The sequence below is a fragment of the Carcharodon carcharias genome, chromosome 10 (genome assembly GCF_017639515.1).
Source record: "Carcharodon carcharias isolate sCarCar2 chromosome 10, sCarCar2.pri, whole genome shotgun sequence".
Taxonomy (NCBI): domain Eukaryota; kingdom Metazoa; phylum Chordata; class Chondrichthyes; order Lamniformes; family Lamnidae; genus Carcharodon; species Carcharodon carcharias.
Window position 1 is genome coordinate 109,865,954 of NC_054476.1, and position 21,758 is coordinate 109,887,711.

The 21,758-nt window shown below is 43.3% G+C and overlaps 1 protein-coding gene across 4 annotated transcripts in view; it reads left to right on the forward strand.

The window, feature by feature from the left end:
• Positions 1-21,758, forward strand: part of LOC121282773 (SH2B adapter protein 2-like) — a 145,410-nt gene that overhangs the window by 118,599 nt on the left and 5,053 nt on the right. For 3 of the 4 annotated variants that reach the window (XM_041196541.1, XM_041196543.1, XM_041196542.1), the window contains 2 exons: positions 1,502-1,695; positions 6,080-6,251. In XM_041196541.1, coding sequence (XP_041052475.1) covers positions 1,502-1,695; positions 6,080-6,251 — 366 coding nt within the window. Of the gene's footprint in view, positions 1-1,501; positions 1,696-6,079; positions 6,252-7,968; positions 8,028-21,758 lie in introns of those variants that run through there. The other variant, XM_041196544.1, reaches the window with a different exon arrangement.

Here is a 21,758-nt window from a genome sequence, read left to right on the forward strand (position 1 = left end):
AGTGTGAGAACAAGTTCAGCCAGACGGAGGAGAGTAGTGGTGGATGGGGATTGTTCGGGCCTCTGTTCGAGGAAGAAGCTAAGGGCCCTCAGACCATCCTGCTGGGGGATGGAGGTGTAGAGGGATTGGACGTCCATGGTGAAGAGTAAGCGGTTGGGGCCAGGGAACTGGAAATTGTTGATGTGACGTAAGGTGTCAGAGGAATCACGGATGCAGGTGGGAAGGGACTGGACAAGGGGAGAGAGAAGGGAGTCAAGATAACGAGAAATTAGTTCTGTGGGGCAGGAGCAAGCTGAGACGATCGGTCTACCGGGACAGTTCTGTTTGTGGATTTTGGGTAGGAGATAGAAGCGGGCCGTCCGAGGTTGGGCGACTATCAGGTTGGAAGCTGTGGGAGGGAGATCCCCAGAGGAGATGAGGTCACTGACAGTCCTGGAAACAATGGCTTGATGTTCAGTGGTGGGGTCATGGTCCAGGGAGAGGTAGGAGGAAGTGTCTGCGAGTTGACGCTCAGCCTCCGCGAGGTAGAGGTCAGTGCGCCAGACAACAACAGCACCACCCTTGTCAGCGGGTTTGATGACAATGTCAGGGTTGGACCTGAGAGAATGGAGTGCAGTAAGTTCAGAGAGAGACAGGTTAGAACGGGTGAGAGGAGCAGAGAAATTGAGACGACTAATGTCGCGCCGACAGTTCTCAATGAAAAGATCGAGAGAAGGTAAGAATCCAGAGGGAGGGGTCCAGGTGGAGGGAGAATATTGAAGATGGGTAAAAGGATCTGTTGAACTGGGAGAGGACTCCTGCCCAAAGAAGTGAGCCCGGAGACGAAGACGGCGGAAGAAGAGTTCAGTATCATGCCGAGCCCGAAATTCATTGAGGTGAGGGCGTAAGGGTATGAAACTAAGTCCTTTGCTGAGCACTGAACGTTCAACATCAGAGAGGGGAAGGTCAGGGGGTATAGTGAATACACGGCTGGGGTTGGGATTGGAAGAAAGGGTGGGGACGGAGGAACAGGTAGGGGTGGGGGGTCCTAGATGGGTGTTGGTGTCGATGAGCTGTTGTAGCTTGCGTTCCTTAGCACTTGATGATCGGCTTCTATCACTGCTTGTTTGTCCCTACAACCACACCCCCCCTCCCCCCCCCCACCTCTTTGTCTCTCTATCTCTCCGCCCCCCACACACACACCTTAAACCAGCTTATATTTCAACTCTTTCTTGGACTCGAACGCAAGTTCTGTCGAAGGGTCATGAGGACTCGAAACGTCAACTCTTTTCTTCTCCGCCGCTGCTGCCGGACCTGCTGAGTTTTTCCATTATTTGATCCATACTGTGCAGACCAAATCTTTCGCAAATCTCCATAGGCAAGTCTTCAAGCACTGCTCCTAATGGCTGGGCCATGGTACAGTGTTTAAGTTGGAGGGGTATGTGGCTTTTTCTGACTTTGGACATGCCATTCTCAAACAGTTAGCTTTTGTAGAAACTGGATTATCTTTTTTAAACTGCAGATGAGAAGGATCAGACAGAAGCTGAACCTCAGCTCTCCAGTTACCCCTGGTTCCATGGGACACTGTCACGAGTAAAAGCTGCCCAGCTGGTACTGGCTGGAGGGTCAAGGAGTCATGGCTTGTTTGTCATTCGCCAAAGTGAGACACGGCCGGGAGAATATGTGCTGACCTTCAACTTCCAGGGGAAAGCAAAGGTAAGGGGCAAGAGCACCAAACAAGTTAGAAACTGCAAAACTTTGAATAAACAAACAAAGAAGGAGCAGGAGTAGACCATTCAGCCCCTCGAGCCTGCTCCCCCACTTAATAAGATTATGGCTGATCTGATCGTAACCTGAAATCTGTATCCCATGTCCACAGTTAAAAGTTGAGGCAGAACCAGACACTCTAGCTGGCGAGTCTCTTCAACTCATGCTGATTTATATATGACAGTTTTCAGATCTTGCACAAGTATAAGGCATTTCAATGTGACTTTTCTAATTTGTCAGCCCATGGTGCACTAGTCCATAGTGGGATTATACTGTGCCTCACTTTTGTCAATCTGAGGCTAAAAAAAACTCCAAATATAATGGAACTCTAAGACAGCACAGTGTGTTTTAGGCATTTTGGAAAATTTCTACTTTACAGAAGACCTTTATTACTGATTTCTCTTCTGGGATATTGGTATAGACATTTTTTCTTCTTTTTATGAAGAATTTTTATTATATCTAGGTATTGTTTTTATGGATCCTTAGCTAGCTGGATATTTATTTCAGACAATTCACCCAGAAAGCTGGCAGCAATTGACATATTTACAAGACTTCAGAATAACAGGAAGAGCTGAAAAAAGAGGGAACATGAAAAGGGAGCTTATCCAACAGCAATTTTCACAGGAGCTATGGGACTGAAGTCTCTCTTCCACAAGCAAGCACTACATTTTATTTTTGGGTGAAATGAAGGAATGCATGACAAGGAAATCAGTGGAACCACCTAATTTGCACAGCAGGGTTAGCACAACTATCAGTGATCAGTTGGAACTAGCCCCATGGGCTTCAGATCAGCATCTTTTCAAGAATTGGAGATTAGGGGATGGTGTGCTGCTGCTGTTTAAAATTCTGAAGGAATGTGACAGGGTAGAAAGAGATATTTTCAGTGATTGAGGGGTTAAGAACAAGGGGCCAGAAACACAAGATTAAATGCAAGAAATTTAGTAGAGATAACAGGAAAGTTTTTTGTTTACACACAGGTTGGTGAAACTGTGAAATTCAACTCCAAAGTTAGGTCTGGATTTTTGTGGACTCAGGTCGAATAGGAAGTCTTTAAACATACAGGACCCGATTCCAGGATTCCTGCCCCCACTCCCATTCCTGTAGCCTGCCCACATACAGCACTCCCATCCTTGCCTGCTCCATTGGGAGGTGAACATTTCAAAACAGCACTATAATTTTGATGGAGCTGGGATTGTTCTGTTGGTAGACATGGTTCATGGCACCTCAGAGGATTCATGAAAAACAGTGGAGCCCTAGACTTGATTCGGGAACAAAAAAAAAACAGCCAATTAAAATTCTTTTTATTGCCCAACTTACTTTCTCATGAAGCTGTGAATCAATCACGGTCATTCATAGTAACAATACCAAAATAAACTTTTATCCATTTCACATGTCATAATCCTGTGTAAATAAGCAAACAGACATTAAAAAAACTCTTCAGAGAAAGATAAAAACAAAAAAACTGCGGATGCTGGAAATCCAAAACAAAAACAGAATTACCTGGAAAAACTCAGCAGGTCTGGCAGCATCGGCGGAGAAGAAAAGAGTTGACGTTTCGAGTCCTCATGACCCTTCGACAGAACTTGAGTTCGAGTCCAGGAAAGAGCTGAAATATAAGCTGGTTTAAGGTGTGTGTGTGGGGGGCGGAGAGATAGAGAGACAGAGAGGTGGAGGGGGTTGGTGTGGTTGTAGCGACAAACAAGCAGTGATAGAAGCAGATCATCAAAAGATGTCAACAACAATAGTACAATAGAACACATAGGTGTTAAAGATAAAGTTGGTGATATTATCTAAACGAATGTGCTAATTAAGAATGGATGGTAGGGCACTCAAGGTATAGCTCTAGTGGGCCCCAGCTATGCCTGTCTCTTTATGGGGTATGTGGAACATTCCTTGTTGCAGTCCTACTCCGGCCCCCTTCCACAACTCTTTCTCCGGTACATCGATGATTATTTCGGTGCTGCTTCATGCTCTCGTCAGGACTTGGAAAAATTTATTAATTTTGCTTCCAATCTCCACCCCTCCATCATTTTCACGTGGTCCATCTCTGACACTTCCCTTCCCTTCCTTGACCTCTCTGTCTCAATCTCTGGTGATAGACTGTCCACCAATATCCATTACAAACCCACCGACACCCACAGCTATCTCGACTACAGCTCCTCACACCCCACTTCCTGTAAGGACTCCATCCCATTCTCTCAGTTCCTTCGCCTCCGTCGCATCTGTTCCGATGATGCTACATTCAAAAACAGTTCCTCTGACATGTCCTCCTTCTTCCTTAACCGAGGTTTTCCACCCACGGTCGTTGACAGGGCCCTCAACCGTGTCCGGCCCATCTCCCGCGCATCCGCCCTCACTCCTTCTCCTCCCTCCCAGAAACATGATAGGGTCCCCCTTGTCCTCACTTATCACCCCACCAGCCTCCGCATTCAAAGGATCATCCTCCACCATTTCCGCCAACTCCAGCATGATGCCACTACCAAACACATCTTCCCTTCACCCCCCTTATCGGCATTCCGTAGGGATCGCTCCCTCCGGGACACCCTGGTCCACTCCTCCATCACCCCCTACTCCTCAACCCCCTCCTATGGCACAACCCCTTGCCCACGCAAAAGATGCAACACCTGCCCCTTCACTTCCTCTCTCCTCACCGTCCAAGGACCCAAACACTCCTTTCAAGTGAAGCAGCATTTCACTTGCATTTCCCCCAACTTAGTCTACTGCATTCGTTGCTCCCAATGTGGTCTCCTCTACATTGGAGAGACCAAACGTAAACTGGGCGACCGCTTTGCAGAACACCTGCGGTCTGTCCGCAAGAATGACCCAAACCTCCCTGTCGCTTGCCATTTTAACACTCCACCCTGCTCTCTTGCCCACATGTCTGTCCTTGGCTTGCTGCATTGTTCCAGTGAAGCCCAACGCAAACTGGAGGAACAACACCTCATCTTCCGACTAGGGACTTTACAGCCTTCCGGACTGAATATTGAATTCAACAACTTTAGGTCGTGAGTCCCCTCCCCCATCCCCACCCCCTTTCTGTTTCCCCCTTTTTTTTTTCCCAATAAATTATAAAGATTTTCCTTTTCCCACCTATTTCCATTATATAAAAAAAAAAACCCACTAGAGCTATACCTTGAGTGCCCTACCATCCATTCTTAATTAGCACATTCGTTTAGATAATATCACCAACTTTATCTTTAACACCTATGTGTTCTATTGTACTATTGTTGTTGACATCTTTTGATGATCTGCTTCTATCACTGCTTGTTTGTCGCTACAACCACACCAACCCCCTCCACCTCTCTGTCTCTCTATCTCTCCGCCCCCCACACACACACCTTAAACCAGCTTATATTTCAGCTCTTTCCTGGACTCGAACTCAAGTTCTGTCGAAGGGTCATGAGGACTCGAAACGTCAACTCTTTTCTTCTCCGCCGATGCTGCCAGACCTGCTGAGTTTTTCCAGGTAATTTTCTTCAGAGAAAGATCTAGTTATTAAAAGGGAACAAAGCTGTCACTCCCCAGCAAGGTGTATCAACATTGTCTGCTGAGCTAAGTATATTAGCTACTCTTGGAGCTCTGCCAAACATTCATAATAAGGGCATCTGACAACTGTATCCACAGAAGCAGTTAAAACAGATAGCCAGGGATTTGTTTTTACTCCAGAGAGTTTTCAATGTATGTTTGTTTATTTACACAAGATCAAGAGGTGTGAAGTGGATATAAGATTTTTGTCATTGATAGCATGAACTGCCATGGTTGATCCACACTTTTTTCTTTGATTATAGTGTCAGAATCATGAGCATTTCAAAGGCTTGCCAAACTTGCAAATAGCTCATTGGTTCTGTGCATAATACTGGATACTGGGAGAGTCAGTTTGAAGGATGCATGAGGGACATGGAAGGGCATGATGGATATGAGGGGCATGGAAGATATACAGAGGGCAAGGAAGGGGCATGGGGAAATGAGGGGGAATGGAGAGGGCATGGGAGATATGGGCCCCAAGCTCACCTCCCACACAATCAGGGGATTTACATTTAAAAGTAGCATTGCATCAGTTAAAGAGTAGGGACCAGGAATTTATCTGGCATTGGGTTCCCAGCCCTGCTTTGAAAATCTAACTTCAAGTCAAAATTTAAAAGAAGTGGTTGAAGTAAAGGAGGGATGTAGGGATATGGGAACAGAGCGACTACGTGGTAATAGAACACTGCACACGAGGAGGAGAAACACAAATGATCAGGCTAAGTGCCCTGTTCCCATGCTACATTTTAAAAATGTAATTCTATGCGATTTTGAGGTAATTCTGTAACAAGCTCCTTTCTACTTTATGTAGCACCTGCGCCTCTCTCTGAATGAAACAGGCCAGTGCCATGTTCAGCATCTCTGGTTTCAGACCATCCTCGACATGCTCAAACATTTCCACACTCATCCCATTCCTCTGGAATCTGGAGGTTCTGCTGATATCACTCTCCGCAGTTATGTGCTAGTCACACAACCTATCCCAGGTAGGAATTTTCAAAAGTACAGTCATGATTTTTAAACTACTTTGGGATTTTAGTTTCTTTATGGGAATATGCTGGTTTATTTTTAATCAAACTATCTTTTTTGATTGTGAGACATGACTGTCTCATCTCTCGTGACCTGTTAGTACAGCATCAGCTTGATTGCATCTTGTTACCTGCCCTTATTCTTCACCCGATTTTAATTGCTTCATCACTGGTGGTCATGCTTTCAGCTGCAAAAGCCGTAAGCTCTAGAATTCCATTTCTACTTCCCTCTGCTCCTTCTTATATGCCCTTTAAAACCTACCTCTGTGACCAAGCCTCTCCTAATATCTCCTTCTTTGTCTTGGTTTTTGTTTGATAACCCTCCTAAGAAGCACCTTGGGATGTTTCACTATGTTGAGGGCACTATATAAATGCAAGTTATTGATGTTATCCCAGAAATGTCAAATTAAACAATCATCCCCTTCCATGCAGGCTCTCTGGTATCGCCAAGAGGGGGGTGCTTGTTGATGTAATTGTTTATGAAATTTGTGGTACATTGGTTGTAATTAGCTTGTCGTGATTTCCTTTATTGCTTATGAAGGGGAGAGCAAGACACTCAAAGGATGGTGACCAGGGTTTAACACTCCATTTAGGTTACATAACTCCTGCCATCTATTTCACTATGGGTTATGCCAAATCTGACCCTTTGGCATTACAAAGCTGATATGGTTGAGGAGTAAATCCCACAGCCCCATCTGTGTGTAGTTTTTAGCGACATGCTGAAGAATGTTACAGGAACTTAAATAGTTCTCTGCTGAGGCAACTTATTACACATCCTGTCAATGATTTACTCATTTTCACAAATGGATCTTTAGTCTACTCCTTTATTTCTCCCCAGTCAGGTACATGTAAGCCCTCAATCTCTTTCCCTTATTTCTTGGCTTAAGTCAAGCACTGAGTTTGGGGTGACTTGGAGGAGATTGAACTGCCTCTGCTAGTTTGTAATGTTGGTGCCTCAGAAGGCAGTACCACTGTGGCTTATAGCTCTATTTGTTGTTTAAAGAAAAGGTTAATAACCCTATTCTAATTTATTTTTTATGACCTGCTAACAAATGGCAAGTGTGCACCATATCTAAACTCATGATTTTCAGCAATAGCATGTTATTAGTGGCTTACCTCTTCAAAATTTCCTTTAACACTTGTCAATCACCTGATGAACTACTTAAGCCATGAACAGCGCCATAAAGTTTGTGAATCCCACTATTTTGTCAAAATGGCTGAGCTGCAAGTTCCTAAAGCCCACTGTACACCTGGTCTCCAATTGTTCAGGTATAATGACATGGGGCACATTTCTTCAACAAGTTAGAGAGGCCAAAATGCATAGAGACATATAGAAAATGGCGTCTGCCATCAAAGCAGCTGACTGGAGGTCCTGAAAAAAATTGCACAACTTGCAAAAGAAATGAAAGGTAAGACAAAAATATTCTGGGAAAGTACAGATTCTACAGGGGACATCGAGGGACAAGGAGGGACATTGTAATTCTTAAGGAGACAAAAAACACTCTTCATATGAGAAGATGTTAACAAGGCTGGAGTAAGGAAGGTAAGTACAAGAAGAAACAACAAGTTAATGCAAATTATATTCCACATGCCACAATGACAAAGAGAATATGCTGTAGGGTAGAATTTCGAAGGCCTATTTCTGCCTTAATCCACACTCTTCTTATGTTTAAAGGCAAGATTTTCACAAAGTAGAACACAGAGTGCAGGATATTTGGACCCTCTCCCAGAACATGAAGAAATCTTTGTTCATTTATTTGGGAGGGAGCCTCTTGGGGTACGTATCACATTACTCAAATCCTTTATGATATCTTACATCAACATGCCCATTTACACTCTGCACAAGTGCATAATACTGCATGAACTGACAGCAAAGTACCCAGATGCATAGCTGTGCTTATGTACCCATAATTGCCATCTGCTGTCTTCATAAAGCAAGGAGAGCTGAGTGGATTCATGCTGCCAATCATCACCACCCATACGTTCATTAAACACCAGTACAGATACAAACACTTTATGTCAGTTGGATAGTCATGTTTCTCCTCTCACCTCTGAATCACGGGTTCAAGACCTACCTCAGTGACTTGTGTACATAATCTACTTAGAGAGTGCCAGATTGTAGGAGGTACTGTCTTTCAGATAAGAACAGCATGGGTTTGTAAAGGGTAAGACATATCTAAATAACCTAGTTGAATTTTTTGAGGCAGTTACTGATGCAGTAGATAAGGTAGTGCTCATGGATGTTATTTATACGGACTTCCAGAAGACATTCGATAATGTTTCACATAAGGGACTGTTAAGCAAAATGGAAGCACATGGAATTAGGCAATCCATTGGCATGGATAGGGAATCAGTTAGGAGGTGGAAGACAGAGATTAGGGATAATGTGCAGGGATTATCATTAAGGATAATACTCCAATTGGCAGGATGTCACAAGTGACCAGGGATCTGTACTGGGGCCTCAGCTTTTCACTATACTTATAAATGATTTGGATGAAAAGAGAGAGAGACAGACATATCTAAGTTTGCTGATGACAACATGTTAAGTGGCACAGTAAATGGTGCAGATGGGAACAGAAAGTTGCAAAGGGACATTAATACACTAAGTGAATGACTGAAACTGTGGCAGTTGGAAGTGTGAGGTCATTCATATTGGACTCAAGAAAGATAGATCAGGGTATTTCCTAAATGGCGAGAAGCTAGAAACTGAGAAGCAGAGAAATTTAGGAGTCCAAGTAGAGAAACCACTAGTGGACAGCTAGAGAAAAAAAAGATAATTGAAAAGACTAATGGAATGTTGGCTGGATAACAAAGAGATGGAAGTTATGTTATAGATAAATAAAGCTCTGGTTAAACCACATTTGGAATACTGCTTTCAATTCTGGGAACTGCATCTCATGGAGAATCCATTGGCCTGGGAGGACGTGTCACACAGATTCAGAAGAATGATACTGGGACTAATGGGGTTAATTTATGAGGACTGGTTGCATAGACCAGGCTTGTATTCTCTTGAATACAGATGATTAAGAGGCGATCTAATTGAGGTGTTTGAGATGATGAAAGAACTTGACAGGAAAGAGAGAAAAATTAGAGTTAGGTCATTCAGGACTGACATCAGGAAGCACAAAGGATAATGGAGATCTGAAATTGTCCTTGTCAAAAAGCTGTTAAAGCTGAGGGTCAATTGAAATTTCAGAATTGAGATGGATAGATTTTTATTAGGCAAAAGTATTAATGATTGCAGAATGTCGAACCAAGGTGAGTAAATGGAGTTAAGATGTAGTTTAAACATGATCTGATTTATTTTTTGATTCAATCATGAGAATTGAGTGTCACTGGCAAGGCAAGCATTTATTGCCCATCATCGTCTTGAATACAACTGAGGGCTTACTCGGCCATTTCAGAGGGCAGTTAAGAGTCAATCATATTGCTGTGGGTCTGGAGTCACATGTAGGCCAGACCAGGTAAAGATGGCAGATTTCCTTCCCTAACGGACATTGTGAACCAGATGAGTTTTTACAACAATCCAGCGTTGTGGTTACTAATATGATACTAGATTTTTGAATTCAGGATTATCTATTTATTTAATTGAATTTTAAAAACAATTATTCTTTTATGGGATGTGGGCATTGCTGGCTGAGCCAGTTTTTATCATTCATCCCTAATTGCCCTTGAAAAGGTGGTAGTGAGCCACCTTCTTGAACCGCTGCCGTCCAAGTGGTGTAGGTACACCCACAGTGCTGTTAAGGAGGGAGTTCCAGGATTTTGACCAAGTAACAGTGAAAGAACAGCAATATAGCTCCAAGTCAGGTTGGTGTGTGGCTTCGAGGGGAACTTTCAGGTGGTGTTCCCTTGCGCATGCTGTCCTTGTCCTTCGAGGTGGTAGAGGTCATAGGTTTGGAAGGTGATGTTGGAGGAGCCTTGTGGAGTTGCTGCAGTGCATCTTGTAGATGATACACACTGCTGCCAATGTGCATCAATGGTGGAGGGAGTGAATATTGAAGGTGGTGGATGTGGTGCCAATCAGGAGGGTTGCTTTGTCCTGGATGGTGTTGAGCTTGAGTGTTGTTTGATTTGCACTCATCCAGACAAGTGAGAGTATTTCATCACACTCCTAACATGTGCCTTGTCTTTGGGGAGTCAGGAGGTGAGTTACCCTCTGCAGAATTCCCAACCTCTGACCTGTTCTTGTAGCCACAGTATTTATAGGTTGATGATCTTTCAAGTTGATTATCTTTCAACAGAGCTGCTTAATATTTTACTCACTAGAGAAGGGAAATTCTGCCAATATTACATTAAAGAAGGAAGTTATAGAGAAATTGGGTAGGATGAAAATAAAGTGGACATACTTAAAAGGTTGATAGGACTCTAAGTAGAAAAGTCACCAGTTCTGGATAGGATGCATCCGAGGTTACTGTAAATTGCTGAGATTTTGACCACAATCTTCCAATTCTCCACAGATATGGGAGTGGTGCCAGAGGACCGGAGGGTTGCAAATGTTACAATCCTGTTCATAATGGGAGAAGAGGGATAAACTCAGCAACTACCAGTCAACTTAGCATCAGTGACAAGGATACTTTTGAGACATTGTGGCATAAGATAATCCAGGATATGGGCTAACAGCAGGATCTGTTAGAGGCAAAATTTGATAGAGATAATTAGATAGAGATAGGGTTAAGGAGGATAGTGTAGTTTTTTATTATTTATTTTTTATTATTCATTCGTGGGATGTGGGCTTCATTGGCTGGGCCAGCATTTATTGCCCATCCCTAGTTGCCCTTGAGAAGGTGGTGGTGAGCTGCCTTCTTGAACTGCTGCAGTCCATGTAGTGTAGGTACACGGTGCTGTTAGGAAGGGAATTCCAGCAGCAGTGAAGGTTCCGGTGCCAAGGTCAATGCTGGGTGGTCCATCTGGTTTCATTTTTTTTTGTCACTTTGTAGCGGTTTGATACAGCTAAGTTGCTTGCTAGGCCATTTCAACCACATTGCTGTGGGTCTGGAGTCACATGTAGGTCAGACCAAATAAGGACAGCAGATTTCCTTCCCTAAAGGACATTAGTGAACCAGATGGGTTTTTACAACAATCGACAATGGTTTCATGATCATCATTGGACTTTTAATTTCAGAATCATTCCATCTGCCGTGGCGTGATTCAAACTCAGGTCCCCAGAGTACCCCGGGTCTCTACTAGTCCAGCGACAATACCACTGTGCTATTGCTTCACCATTGACGTTTTTGTTTTGATTCCTGAGCAAGATCTACTAGCAGATATCCTTTGGACCAAGGAATGGGAAACATGGGAAGTCACTAACAAGTTGCTTGTGATGAGCCCCATCTGTCGAATGGCGAGCTTTGAACTACCTTGGTGAGAGTGGTTCTTGTTAAGCAGGTTCAGGGCAGGTCAGGGACCCTGTGCAATCAACCTCCACTGCTGGGGTCTCAGTCCAACCTTTATGCACTTGTGGAGAGACACAATGCTGCACATTACCGAGGAGTGTCCCCTCTACAGACTAAATGCCTGACTAATCACCATAAACTCAGCAAATGAGGTGGCTATAGCATGGCTTCAGGGATTTGCATTTGCTAAATAAAATAAACAAATGGTTGATGTGTATACGAACTTTCAGAAGGTGATTTGATAAAGTACTACACAAAAGACTTGGTAGCAAAATTAAAGCCTATAGGATCAAAGGGACAGTAGCAATTGTGGATTAGAAATTAGCTAAGGGATAGAGAGCAGAAAGTGAATTGTTGTTTTTCAGACTGTAGGCAAGTCTACAGTAGTGTCACCATGGTTTGGTATTATGACGATTGCTCTTTTTGATATATAATAATGGCCTGGACTTGGATATACAGGACATAATTTCTAAGTTTGCAGATGCCACAAAACTCATAATGTAGTGAACAATGAGGAGGATAGTAACAGACTTCAGGAGGAAATAAACTGGAAAAATGGGCAAACACAGTCAATTTAATGCAGAGAAATTGAAATAATTCATTTTGTTAGGACGAATGAGGAGAGGGAATATAAACTGAATGGTACAATTTTAAAGAGAGTGCATGAACAGAGAGATCCAGGGATATATGTTTACAAATCTTTGAAGGTGAGAGGACAAGACTGTTAAAAACACATATAGGATCCTTAGGTTTATTAATAGATGCATATATTACCGGTTAGGCCCCGAGTATCGTGGCTAATTCTGAACACCACACTGTAGGAAGGATATAAAGGCCTTACAGAGGGTGCAGAGGAGATTTACTGGAGTGGCCCGTGGGATGAAAGATTTCAGTTATGTGGAAAGTCTGGGATTGTTCTCCTTAAGAGCAAAGATTAGGAAAAGAGCCTCTTGCGATTTGAGGAAAAAACAATACACAATATTTTGTTATGATGTGGAATTCACTGGCTGTAAGGGTTATGGAAGCAGATTCAATAACAACTTTCAAAGAGGAATTGGATTAATACTTAAAGGGTAAAAATTCACAGGGCTGTGCAGATAAAGCAGGGAATGGGTCTAATTGAATACCTTATTCAAAGAGGAGAGTCATACAGACTCAAAATATTAACTCTGTTTTTCTCTCCACAGACGCTGTTAGACCTGCTGAGTTTTTCCAGCATTTTCTGTTTGTGTTTGACCCTATTCAAAGGACTGGCACAGGTATAATGGGCCAAATGGCCTCCTTCTGTGGTGTATCATTGTATGAAGCTGTGAAATTTTATGCAATTGCTCCTACACCTTGATATTCTGTGGCTAGTCTAAAATTATTATATGTATCTTCAAGCAAACGATAACAACTAAACTGCTAAATCAACAGGGTTACAAAGTGAAATATATTACATTACATGATATTATATCCTATTATTAATTTACTACGTTACATTACTGCAGCTGGTGTGACATACTAATACATCTTCAACTGCCCACTCACTTTAATATCTATCTAATGCTCCCTTCAGTGTTTGCTCATTGCTATCTACCCTATCAATCTGAATATTGCCATTGCCTCTGGCTGATCACCATGTCAAGTTTCTGTCCCCTCAGTTAGGAGTTTGAGTCCCTGGGAAAACGTATTCTTCGGTTAAGTTGATTCCTTATATCTCACAAAAAATTATCTCGACAGATTTTCATATTTCTCAATAAGCATTGCAATAAAAATAAATAAGTTTTTAAAGGGGCAACTGCACTGGAACTCCAATTGTGTGCACAAACAATTTAAGGTGTTAATAAATATTTAATTCTCAAGTGTGAGGGCAACATTTGGAATTTAATTGATACAATAGTTTTACAAATGAAAAGAACAACAGTTGACTGATCATTAATATCTAGTCAATTAATTCTAGTCTTAAAGCTAAACTGTCCCATCATTGTTAAAATATCGAATTCTAATCTTTCCCCCATGATGATTAACTTAAAAAATCAGCCTCCAATTCTCATTCATTGAGGTATTGCCTTGCATAGGTTATAATAATTGCAGCATAAATTGGGATTTGATTTTACCAGTGAAGCTTACATCAGTGGTTAGGATCAGCTGGGGGTCACATGACATCTGCGTGCACATTCTGCAAATCTTGCATATAAAATTACACACCATTCATAAATGTGCAAGCAGTTATGTGAACGTTTGTATATGTTTAGGCTGAAATGCATCTAAGCAGATCTAAGATAATGACTGATTGGATAGTTACCGAGTACAGAGTTTGGAATCTATCATGTAATATCGGCTGGGGTGAGGGGGCAACTCATTCTATGTTATTTTTAAACTTCCAGGGGTGATTGGAAATGGTGGTGGGGGGTAAGAGGAAATTGGAATCAGTGAAGCAGTTTTTAACCTGCAAAGATCAATCTAACAGCTTCAAAAGTTGCTAAGTTTCAACAAGAAATACAGTTACATCTCGAGTCATTAATAATATTGGGAAATGAATTTTGAATATATTAAATTTTTTTCTATAATATTTCTGAAAAATAACAAAGTAAAACACTTGGGATTCGGCTCAACCATATTCTTCCATAAGCACCTGCTTTCTTCTCATTTACAAATTCACTGCTCCTCGAATAGATCGTGTTTTGTGAAGAGAGTCTGGAAAAGCTTTGACAATTGGAGTTGTATTGAGAGGGGAACTGAGAGTCCATCTAGCCTGCTAGGGTTCACAAAGTGAATCTGAGAAATGAACATGATATGATCAGAATTCACAACTGACGTGACAGTCAGCACATATTACTATAATAACATGGCACCTTTTCATATAGGAAAAAGTCCCAAGGCATCCCAAGGCAAGTTTGACACTGAGACACACAAGGCGATATTAGGGCAGATGACCAAAAACTTGGTCAAAGAAATAGGTTTTAAGGTGTGTCTTAAAGGAGGAACGTGAGGAAGAAAAGTGAAGAATTTGGTGGCGGTGGTGGTGGGCAGCTTAGAGTTCCAGAGCTTAGGGCCTAGGCAACTGCAGGTGTGGCCACCAATGGTGAAGCGATTAAAATCAGGGATGCTCAAGGGGCCAGAACTAGAGGAGTGCTGAGACCACAGATGGTTATGGAGTTGGAGGAGACTACAGAGATGGCAGGTAGAGGAGGGGGCGGTGTTGGGGTGGGGGGTTGGTGGGGGGGGAGGGGGTGGTGAGGCCATTGAGTCATTTGAAAACAAAGATGAGAATTTTAAAATTGAGGCTTTGCTTAACCAGAAGCCATTGTAGGTCAGTGAGCACAGGGGTGATGGGTGAAGTTTAGACTGGGAAGAACATGGAAGGGCAGCCAGGAGTGCATTAGCATAGTCAAGTCTGGAGGTAATGAGGGTTTAAGCAGCAGCTGAATTAAGATAGGGCAGAGACAGGTGATGCTACGGAGGTAATAACAGGAGGTCTTAGTGTGAAGAAGAGTTGTGGAAATCTAGAGTCACGGTTTTAACCTGATTTTGGGATGAAGCAGTGTTATCCTTTATTCATGCTATAAGTCCTTCATTTCACAACCGTTGTTGGCTGTGTTCCCAACTTATGGATTGTCCATTTTCCAAAGGGGAAGGGCATCCTGGAGTTCTTTTCTTGGAAAGGTCTGCAGCTCCCTGAGGCAGCTGTCTGCCTTCAGGGAGCTCTCTCACATCGCTCACCTGCACCCATGGTGATGTCATCACCTGCCCTCTTCCCACCCCAGCAGCACTGAGCTTTTCAGCATATGGTTCATGCTGGCTGGATGTTAATTAGCCAGCCAGCATGAAATCGCAGTCAGGGCCTGATCACGGTCGACGGTCCACTTCCTGACTGATCGTTTGCGTCCGCCAAAGGTAAAATTCAGGCCAGTGTGTGTGAAAGGGTAATGGTACCATGTATAGTGTTTGAAACGGTGCCTCGTCAAGTGGAGTAGATGTGTGCCATGCTCAATAGGCCCCACAGAAAACGAGTACAAAAGTGAAGATCATGCTTATCATAACCTTACTATTGATAAAAGAAAATGTCTTCCTTATTCACAGCCAGGTATGGATGGTGACCTCCTTCTGTGTAGCTGTATCTGTTTTTTCACTAGAAGATATCCCTTCAACCCCAAACTTAGCTCCATCTCCTGTAGCAGGCCCTTCAACTCTACAGTATCAATTTGGTGCTTCCATTGTCCAATCATAAAAACATATCCACTTTTCTGCCAGGAACACAACTTCCTCTTCAATGATCAGCTGCATTCCTTTAAGAGCTGTTGTCTTTTAGCAATCTCCAGTCGAGTGTGGACCAGACCGAGATATCTCAGCAAAAGTCTCATTAGCCAGGAGCTTGTTAAAGTTGAGAGGAACTTTGCTTACTGGCCTGCCCTGAACTACAATCACCTTGTGCTAGAGACCAGCTCAGGCCTATTTTTGCCTGATTTGATAAACTGCCATTTCTCTCTCCTGTGGTATTACTGGGAGATTTTTTCCCTGTGCTATTACAAGGAGATCGCCCTTTGGTATTACAAGGAGACTGTGGTTTTACCAGGGAATCTCCTCCTGTGGTATTACGAGGGGAATCTCCCCCTGTGGTATTAGCAGGGGAATCTCCCCCTGTGGTATTAGCAGGGGAATCTCTCCTGTGGTATTAGCAGGGGAATCTCTCCTGTGGTATTAGCAGGGGAATCTCTCCTGTCACATTACCAGGGAATCTCTCTGTGGTATTATCATTTGCAACATAAACTGCAAGTGTAGACTGCTAAACACATCGTTTAACTCCAATCATTACTGAAAAGGCCATTTGCCATTATCACTAAAGAAGTAATTGACTATAATTACATTACGATGGTGTAAGAAATGTGGGACAAGTTATTTTTCATTGGATTGCATAGTATTATACGGCACAAAAACAGGCTTTTTGGCCCAACCAGTCAATGCTGGTGTTCATGCTCCACTCAGGTCTCCCCCCATCTTTTCTTATCTAAATCTCTCATCAAAATCCTCTATTCCCTTCTCCCTCATGTACTTTTCTGGTGTCCTCTTAAATGCATCCATACTATTCTCTTCAACCACTCCCTGTGATAGTGAGTTCCACATTCTCACCACTCTTTGGGGAAAGAAGTTTCTTCTGAATTCCCTATTGGATTTTGAATTTTGTGAATAACATTTCTTGTTAAGTTGCTTTTCTTTGGTTTGCAATTATTCTGTGCAACATTCCCATTCCTCTGCTGCTTTCAAACCACCTTCTAGAAAATGGGGAAAACTGGTCATAACTTGCCACTCATTCTGTTTTGCTCACTCTCCTTGATCTCCAAGATCTGAATTTGGTAATGAGAATTTCCCTTTGAAGCTGGTGGAGGATTTTGTGCTGTTAAAGAGAATGACATCTCTTAAAAGGAATGAGCACAAAGGTTGGATAAAAACTATGATGGCCTTTCAGAAGAAAGCATCAGATTCTGAGAAAGATCTGGAAAATCAAGAGTGAACTGGAAAGGAGTAAAGCTAGGTCAGGGAGAGATTGCCCTGGTAATACCACAGGAGAGAGATTCCCCTGGTAATAGCACACAGAGAGAGGCAACCAACAATACAGTGAACAGATTCTCCAAGTAAGGGTGAGGGTCTCATGGTAATACCACGGGGAAAGATTCTCCCAGTAATAACGCAGGGAGAGACTCTCCCCGTAATAACTTGAGGAGAGACTTTCCCAGTAATAGCGCGGGGAGTGACTGTCCCTGTAATAACCTATGGAGACACTTTCCCTGTAATAACCAGGGGAGAGATTTTCCCTGTAATAACCTGGGGAGAGACCTCTCCCTGTAATAACCTGGGGAGAGACCTTTCCCTGTAATAACTTGGGGAGAGACCTTTCCTGTAATAACCTGGGGAGAGACCTTCCCTGTAATAACCTGGGGAGAGACCTTCCCTGTAATAACCTGGGGAGAGACCTTCCCTGTAATAACCTGGGGAGAGACCTTCCCTGTAATAACCTGGGGAGAGACCTTCCCTGTAATAACCTGGGGAGAGACCTTCCCTGTAATAACCTGGGGAGAGACTCTCCCTACCATAACCTGGGGAGAGACTCTCCCAGTAATAACACGGAGAGTGACTGTCCCAGTAATAACGCAGGGAGTGACTGTCCCAGTAATAACGCGGGGAGTGACTGTCCCAGTAATAACGCGGGGAGTGACTGTCCCAGTAATAACGCGGGGAGTGACTGTCCCAGTAATAACGCGGGGAGAGACTCTCCCAGTAATAAAGCGGGGAGAGACTCTCCCAGTAATAACGCGGGGAGTGACTGTCCCAGTAATAACGCGGGGAGAGACTCTCCCACTAATAACGTGGGGAGAGACTCTCCCAGTAATAAAGCGGGGCGAGACTTTCCCAGTAATAAAGCAGGGAGGGATTTTCCCGGTGATAGTGTGGGGATGGGGGGGAAGAGTCTTGCCGTAATACTGCGGGAGGGGGATTGAATTTTATGGTAACACCCCCCTGCATAAGTGGGCTAGGTCAGGAGAATTGAACAGAAGAGCATAGGACTTAGGAGCAGGAGTAGGCCATTTTGTCCTTCAAGCCTGCTCCACCATTCAATGAGATCATGGCTGATCTGGTTGTGGTCTCAACTCCACTTTCCTCTCTGCCTCCTATGACCTGTGACTCCCATGTCTGTCAAAAATCTGTCTAACTCTCCTTGAATAAATTCAATGGCCCAGCATCCACTGCTTTCTGGGGAAGAGAATTCCACAGACCAACAACCTCTGAGAGAAAAAATTTTTTGCTCATCTCAGTCTTAAAAGGGAGATCTCTTTTTCTTAAACTATGTACCCCCAGTTCTAGTATCCCCCAGAAGTGGAAACATCCTCCTGTTACAAGTCCCCTCAGGATCTTATATGTTTCAATAAGATCACCTCATTCTTCTAAACTCCAATGGGTATAGGCCCAACCTGTTCAATCTTTCTTCATAAAATAAGCCCCTGATCCCAGGAATGAGTCGAATGAGCACTGAGATCACTGAAGGATTCTGATTGTAATTCAACTAAAGAATGGGACCGATTAACTGATTAATTCCTGGAGGATTTCGATATCAAAGCCTTGACTGCCCTCTTGGGTGGATATAAAAGATCTAATGACATAATTCGAGTTCTCATGGAGTCCTGAACAACATTATTCCCTCAACCAACACCATCAAACCAGTTCATCTGGTTATTTATCTTATAGTTCTTTGTGGGATCTTGCCGAGCAATCCATCCCTTTCTTTGTGCGTTTTTAAATCCTGCAAGAGGAGGTGGAGCAAGGGGCAGTGGGGACACTTCTTTCATTAGGTCCCTTCAGTAGAGACATAATAGAAAAGGCATGAGCAGGCAAACGATGTTAAGTTTCAAAACTGCTGACAGTTCTGTCTCAGTTTTCTCCTCCAGCACCCTACCTTTTGCAATTTAAATTGCAGTTTCCCTTCATTAACTTGGTGCCATAGAAACTGGAAAATAGAAACTGAGGTACTGGAATAACTTTTCTAAAATCTTTGGTCGGCACATTTACGGAGCAGCAAAGTAATGGAGACGAATCCCTCTCTCAATCCCCACACTCACCAAACAATTGCCCAATCAGCTTTCTGGGAAGCATCTCATCAGAAATTGATTACTGCCAGAAAGCAATCAGAGCTAGAATAGCAATGGCAAATAATCCATTCTCCAAACATAAAGGGTTACTCAGCATAGGAATGAGTAGAGGTTTTAAGAAAAGACAAGACTGTGATCTAGAATGTCTTGTTGAATGGGGCTGAAACATGAACCTTGAGGAAAGCAAAGATCCAAAGACTCAAAAGTTGTGAAATGTGGTTCTGGAGAAGAATGGAGTGGGTCAGTTGGAGTGAAGACAAGAGCAATGAAGAGGCGGAAAGGTCGTTAGTATCATCAAGAAAAGGCTACAAGATTGGATAGGCGATATTCTAAGGCAGGAAAACTTGATGAAAGAGGCGATTGAAGGAAGATTAGAGGGATGGAGACCAAGTGGGAGAAAGAGAATGATGATCTTAGACAATCTGAAATTGAAAATGGGAGGCTCCTCTCAGCAACTGAAGAGGAAAGTACAAAGCCATGAGTGGAGCAATGAGCAGAAGACCTGCCTTTAAGCTGATCGTTATTACATTGTTCTACTGATCCTATCCATAGGATAAGGGTAGAGGTTGGGGTGTACCCAGGGCCGGGTAGGGGTTTCACCCCAGCCCTCAGGGATGAACATCCAAGATAGATTAGGGACAAAATGTGCAAGGTGCTGATAGTTATCATATAAGATTTTTGGATTTGGGGGCCTACAGATAGCTAAAATAGTCATTTAGCTGTTTATAAGTAATTTTAAGATAATTTATTAAGAAGCAGCAGTTTAGATATGTTGTATTAACTAATTAGACAGAAAAAGTATACAACCTGTGACAGTTGAGTGACTTACCGATCCCAGAGGATGAACAAACAGTTGGCACAGAGTGTGTTGATTTCAGTAGCTTGTGATAGCAGCATTCTGCTCTCTAGTCAAAGTGTTAGGGAACTCTTCCCTCAGTCTTCTCCCCTTCCTCTGGTCCATCTTCCACCTGAAGAATACGGCTGCCTGATGAGCACTGTCACCTGACCAGGATTGCCCCTGTCCTTGAGCACTTGTTAATATACCCTTTCTCTGGGGATTGGTAGTTTACCCAGTGTCAATCACCTACTCCAACCCTACAGGATAAGTATCCAAAGTGGTTACCTCCCTCCCTGTTCTTTACCTTGCTTGAGGTTAGCTTTTTGGTTTACCTCATGCTGAGGGTCATTTCCCAGCTCTTTCTAAACACTTGCACAGTTAAGGGGGTACACAAGTCGCAATTCTACCTTAGGAATGTCAACATGGAAGCCTGAACCAAGTGATCCTGATGCTTCCAGGGACTGTTTTGAAATTGCCTTTCAAGAGGGAAAATCAATGCTGTTTAGCTATCTCATAAGGGTTCTATACTGTGTAGAAAATATCAGTTTATTAAAGACCCCTGTTTCTTACAATGTACCATCTACAAGGTGCACAGCAGCAACTCACGAAGGCTCCTTCAACAGTACCTTCCAAACCCATGACCTCTACCACCTAGAAGGACAAGGGCAGCAGGTACATGGGAAGATCACCACCTGCAAGTTCCCCACCAAGCCACACACCTTCCTGACTTGGAAATATATCACCATTCCTTCACAGTCACTGGGTCAAAATCCTGGAACTCCCTCCCTAACAGCACTGTGGGTGTACCTACACCATATGGACTGCAGTGGTTCAAGAAGGCAGCTCACCACCACCTTCTCAAGGGGTAATAGGGATATCAATAAATGCTAGACTTGCTAGCAACACCCATATCCCAATAAGAAATAAAACAAGTTATCATGTGAAACTTTAATTACAGGAGCAATCACACAAATAAAAATGGGTTGATGTGACAACAGTTGCAAAGCAGACCATAGTAACCATAAACCTTCTATCATCCAGGAGCAGTAATGTAATTAACCATGAGGAACAAACTTTAGATATACCAAGGGCAATTAGGGGTGAGCAACAAATACTGGCCTTACCAACCACAACCATATCCCATGAAAGAATTGAAAAAAACATCAAACTAGCTGTGTAACTGGGACCCAACACAGCTTCAGACGGGAGATCACGGGCAGGATTTTCCCTACAGATGCAAGGACCCTGCCATCAGGCTCAAATGGGGCTCTGAACCCCATATGGGGCTGAATTTTGCAGGAGGGGCAGACTGCTCACTGCACCAGAAGAAAAGTCGGCTGGAAGCTGACACAACCGGAACAAGCCTGCCCCGCAGCCATACATGCTGGGTGTGGACTAAATTGATTGTGATTAGGACTTCTGTCCCTCAGTGGGAGGAAGTCCAACCCTCCCTGGCAGCGCCAGAGCTCAGTAGTGGGTGCTGCCAGGACTGCAAGAAAGAGGTCGAAGAAGATTATGGCTGCCCCAGAAAGGTAATACCTGGGGTTTTAGAGCTTGGAGGGATTGTAGAGACCTGGGAGGGGAAGAGGGTGATGGTGGGGGGGGC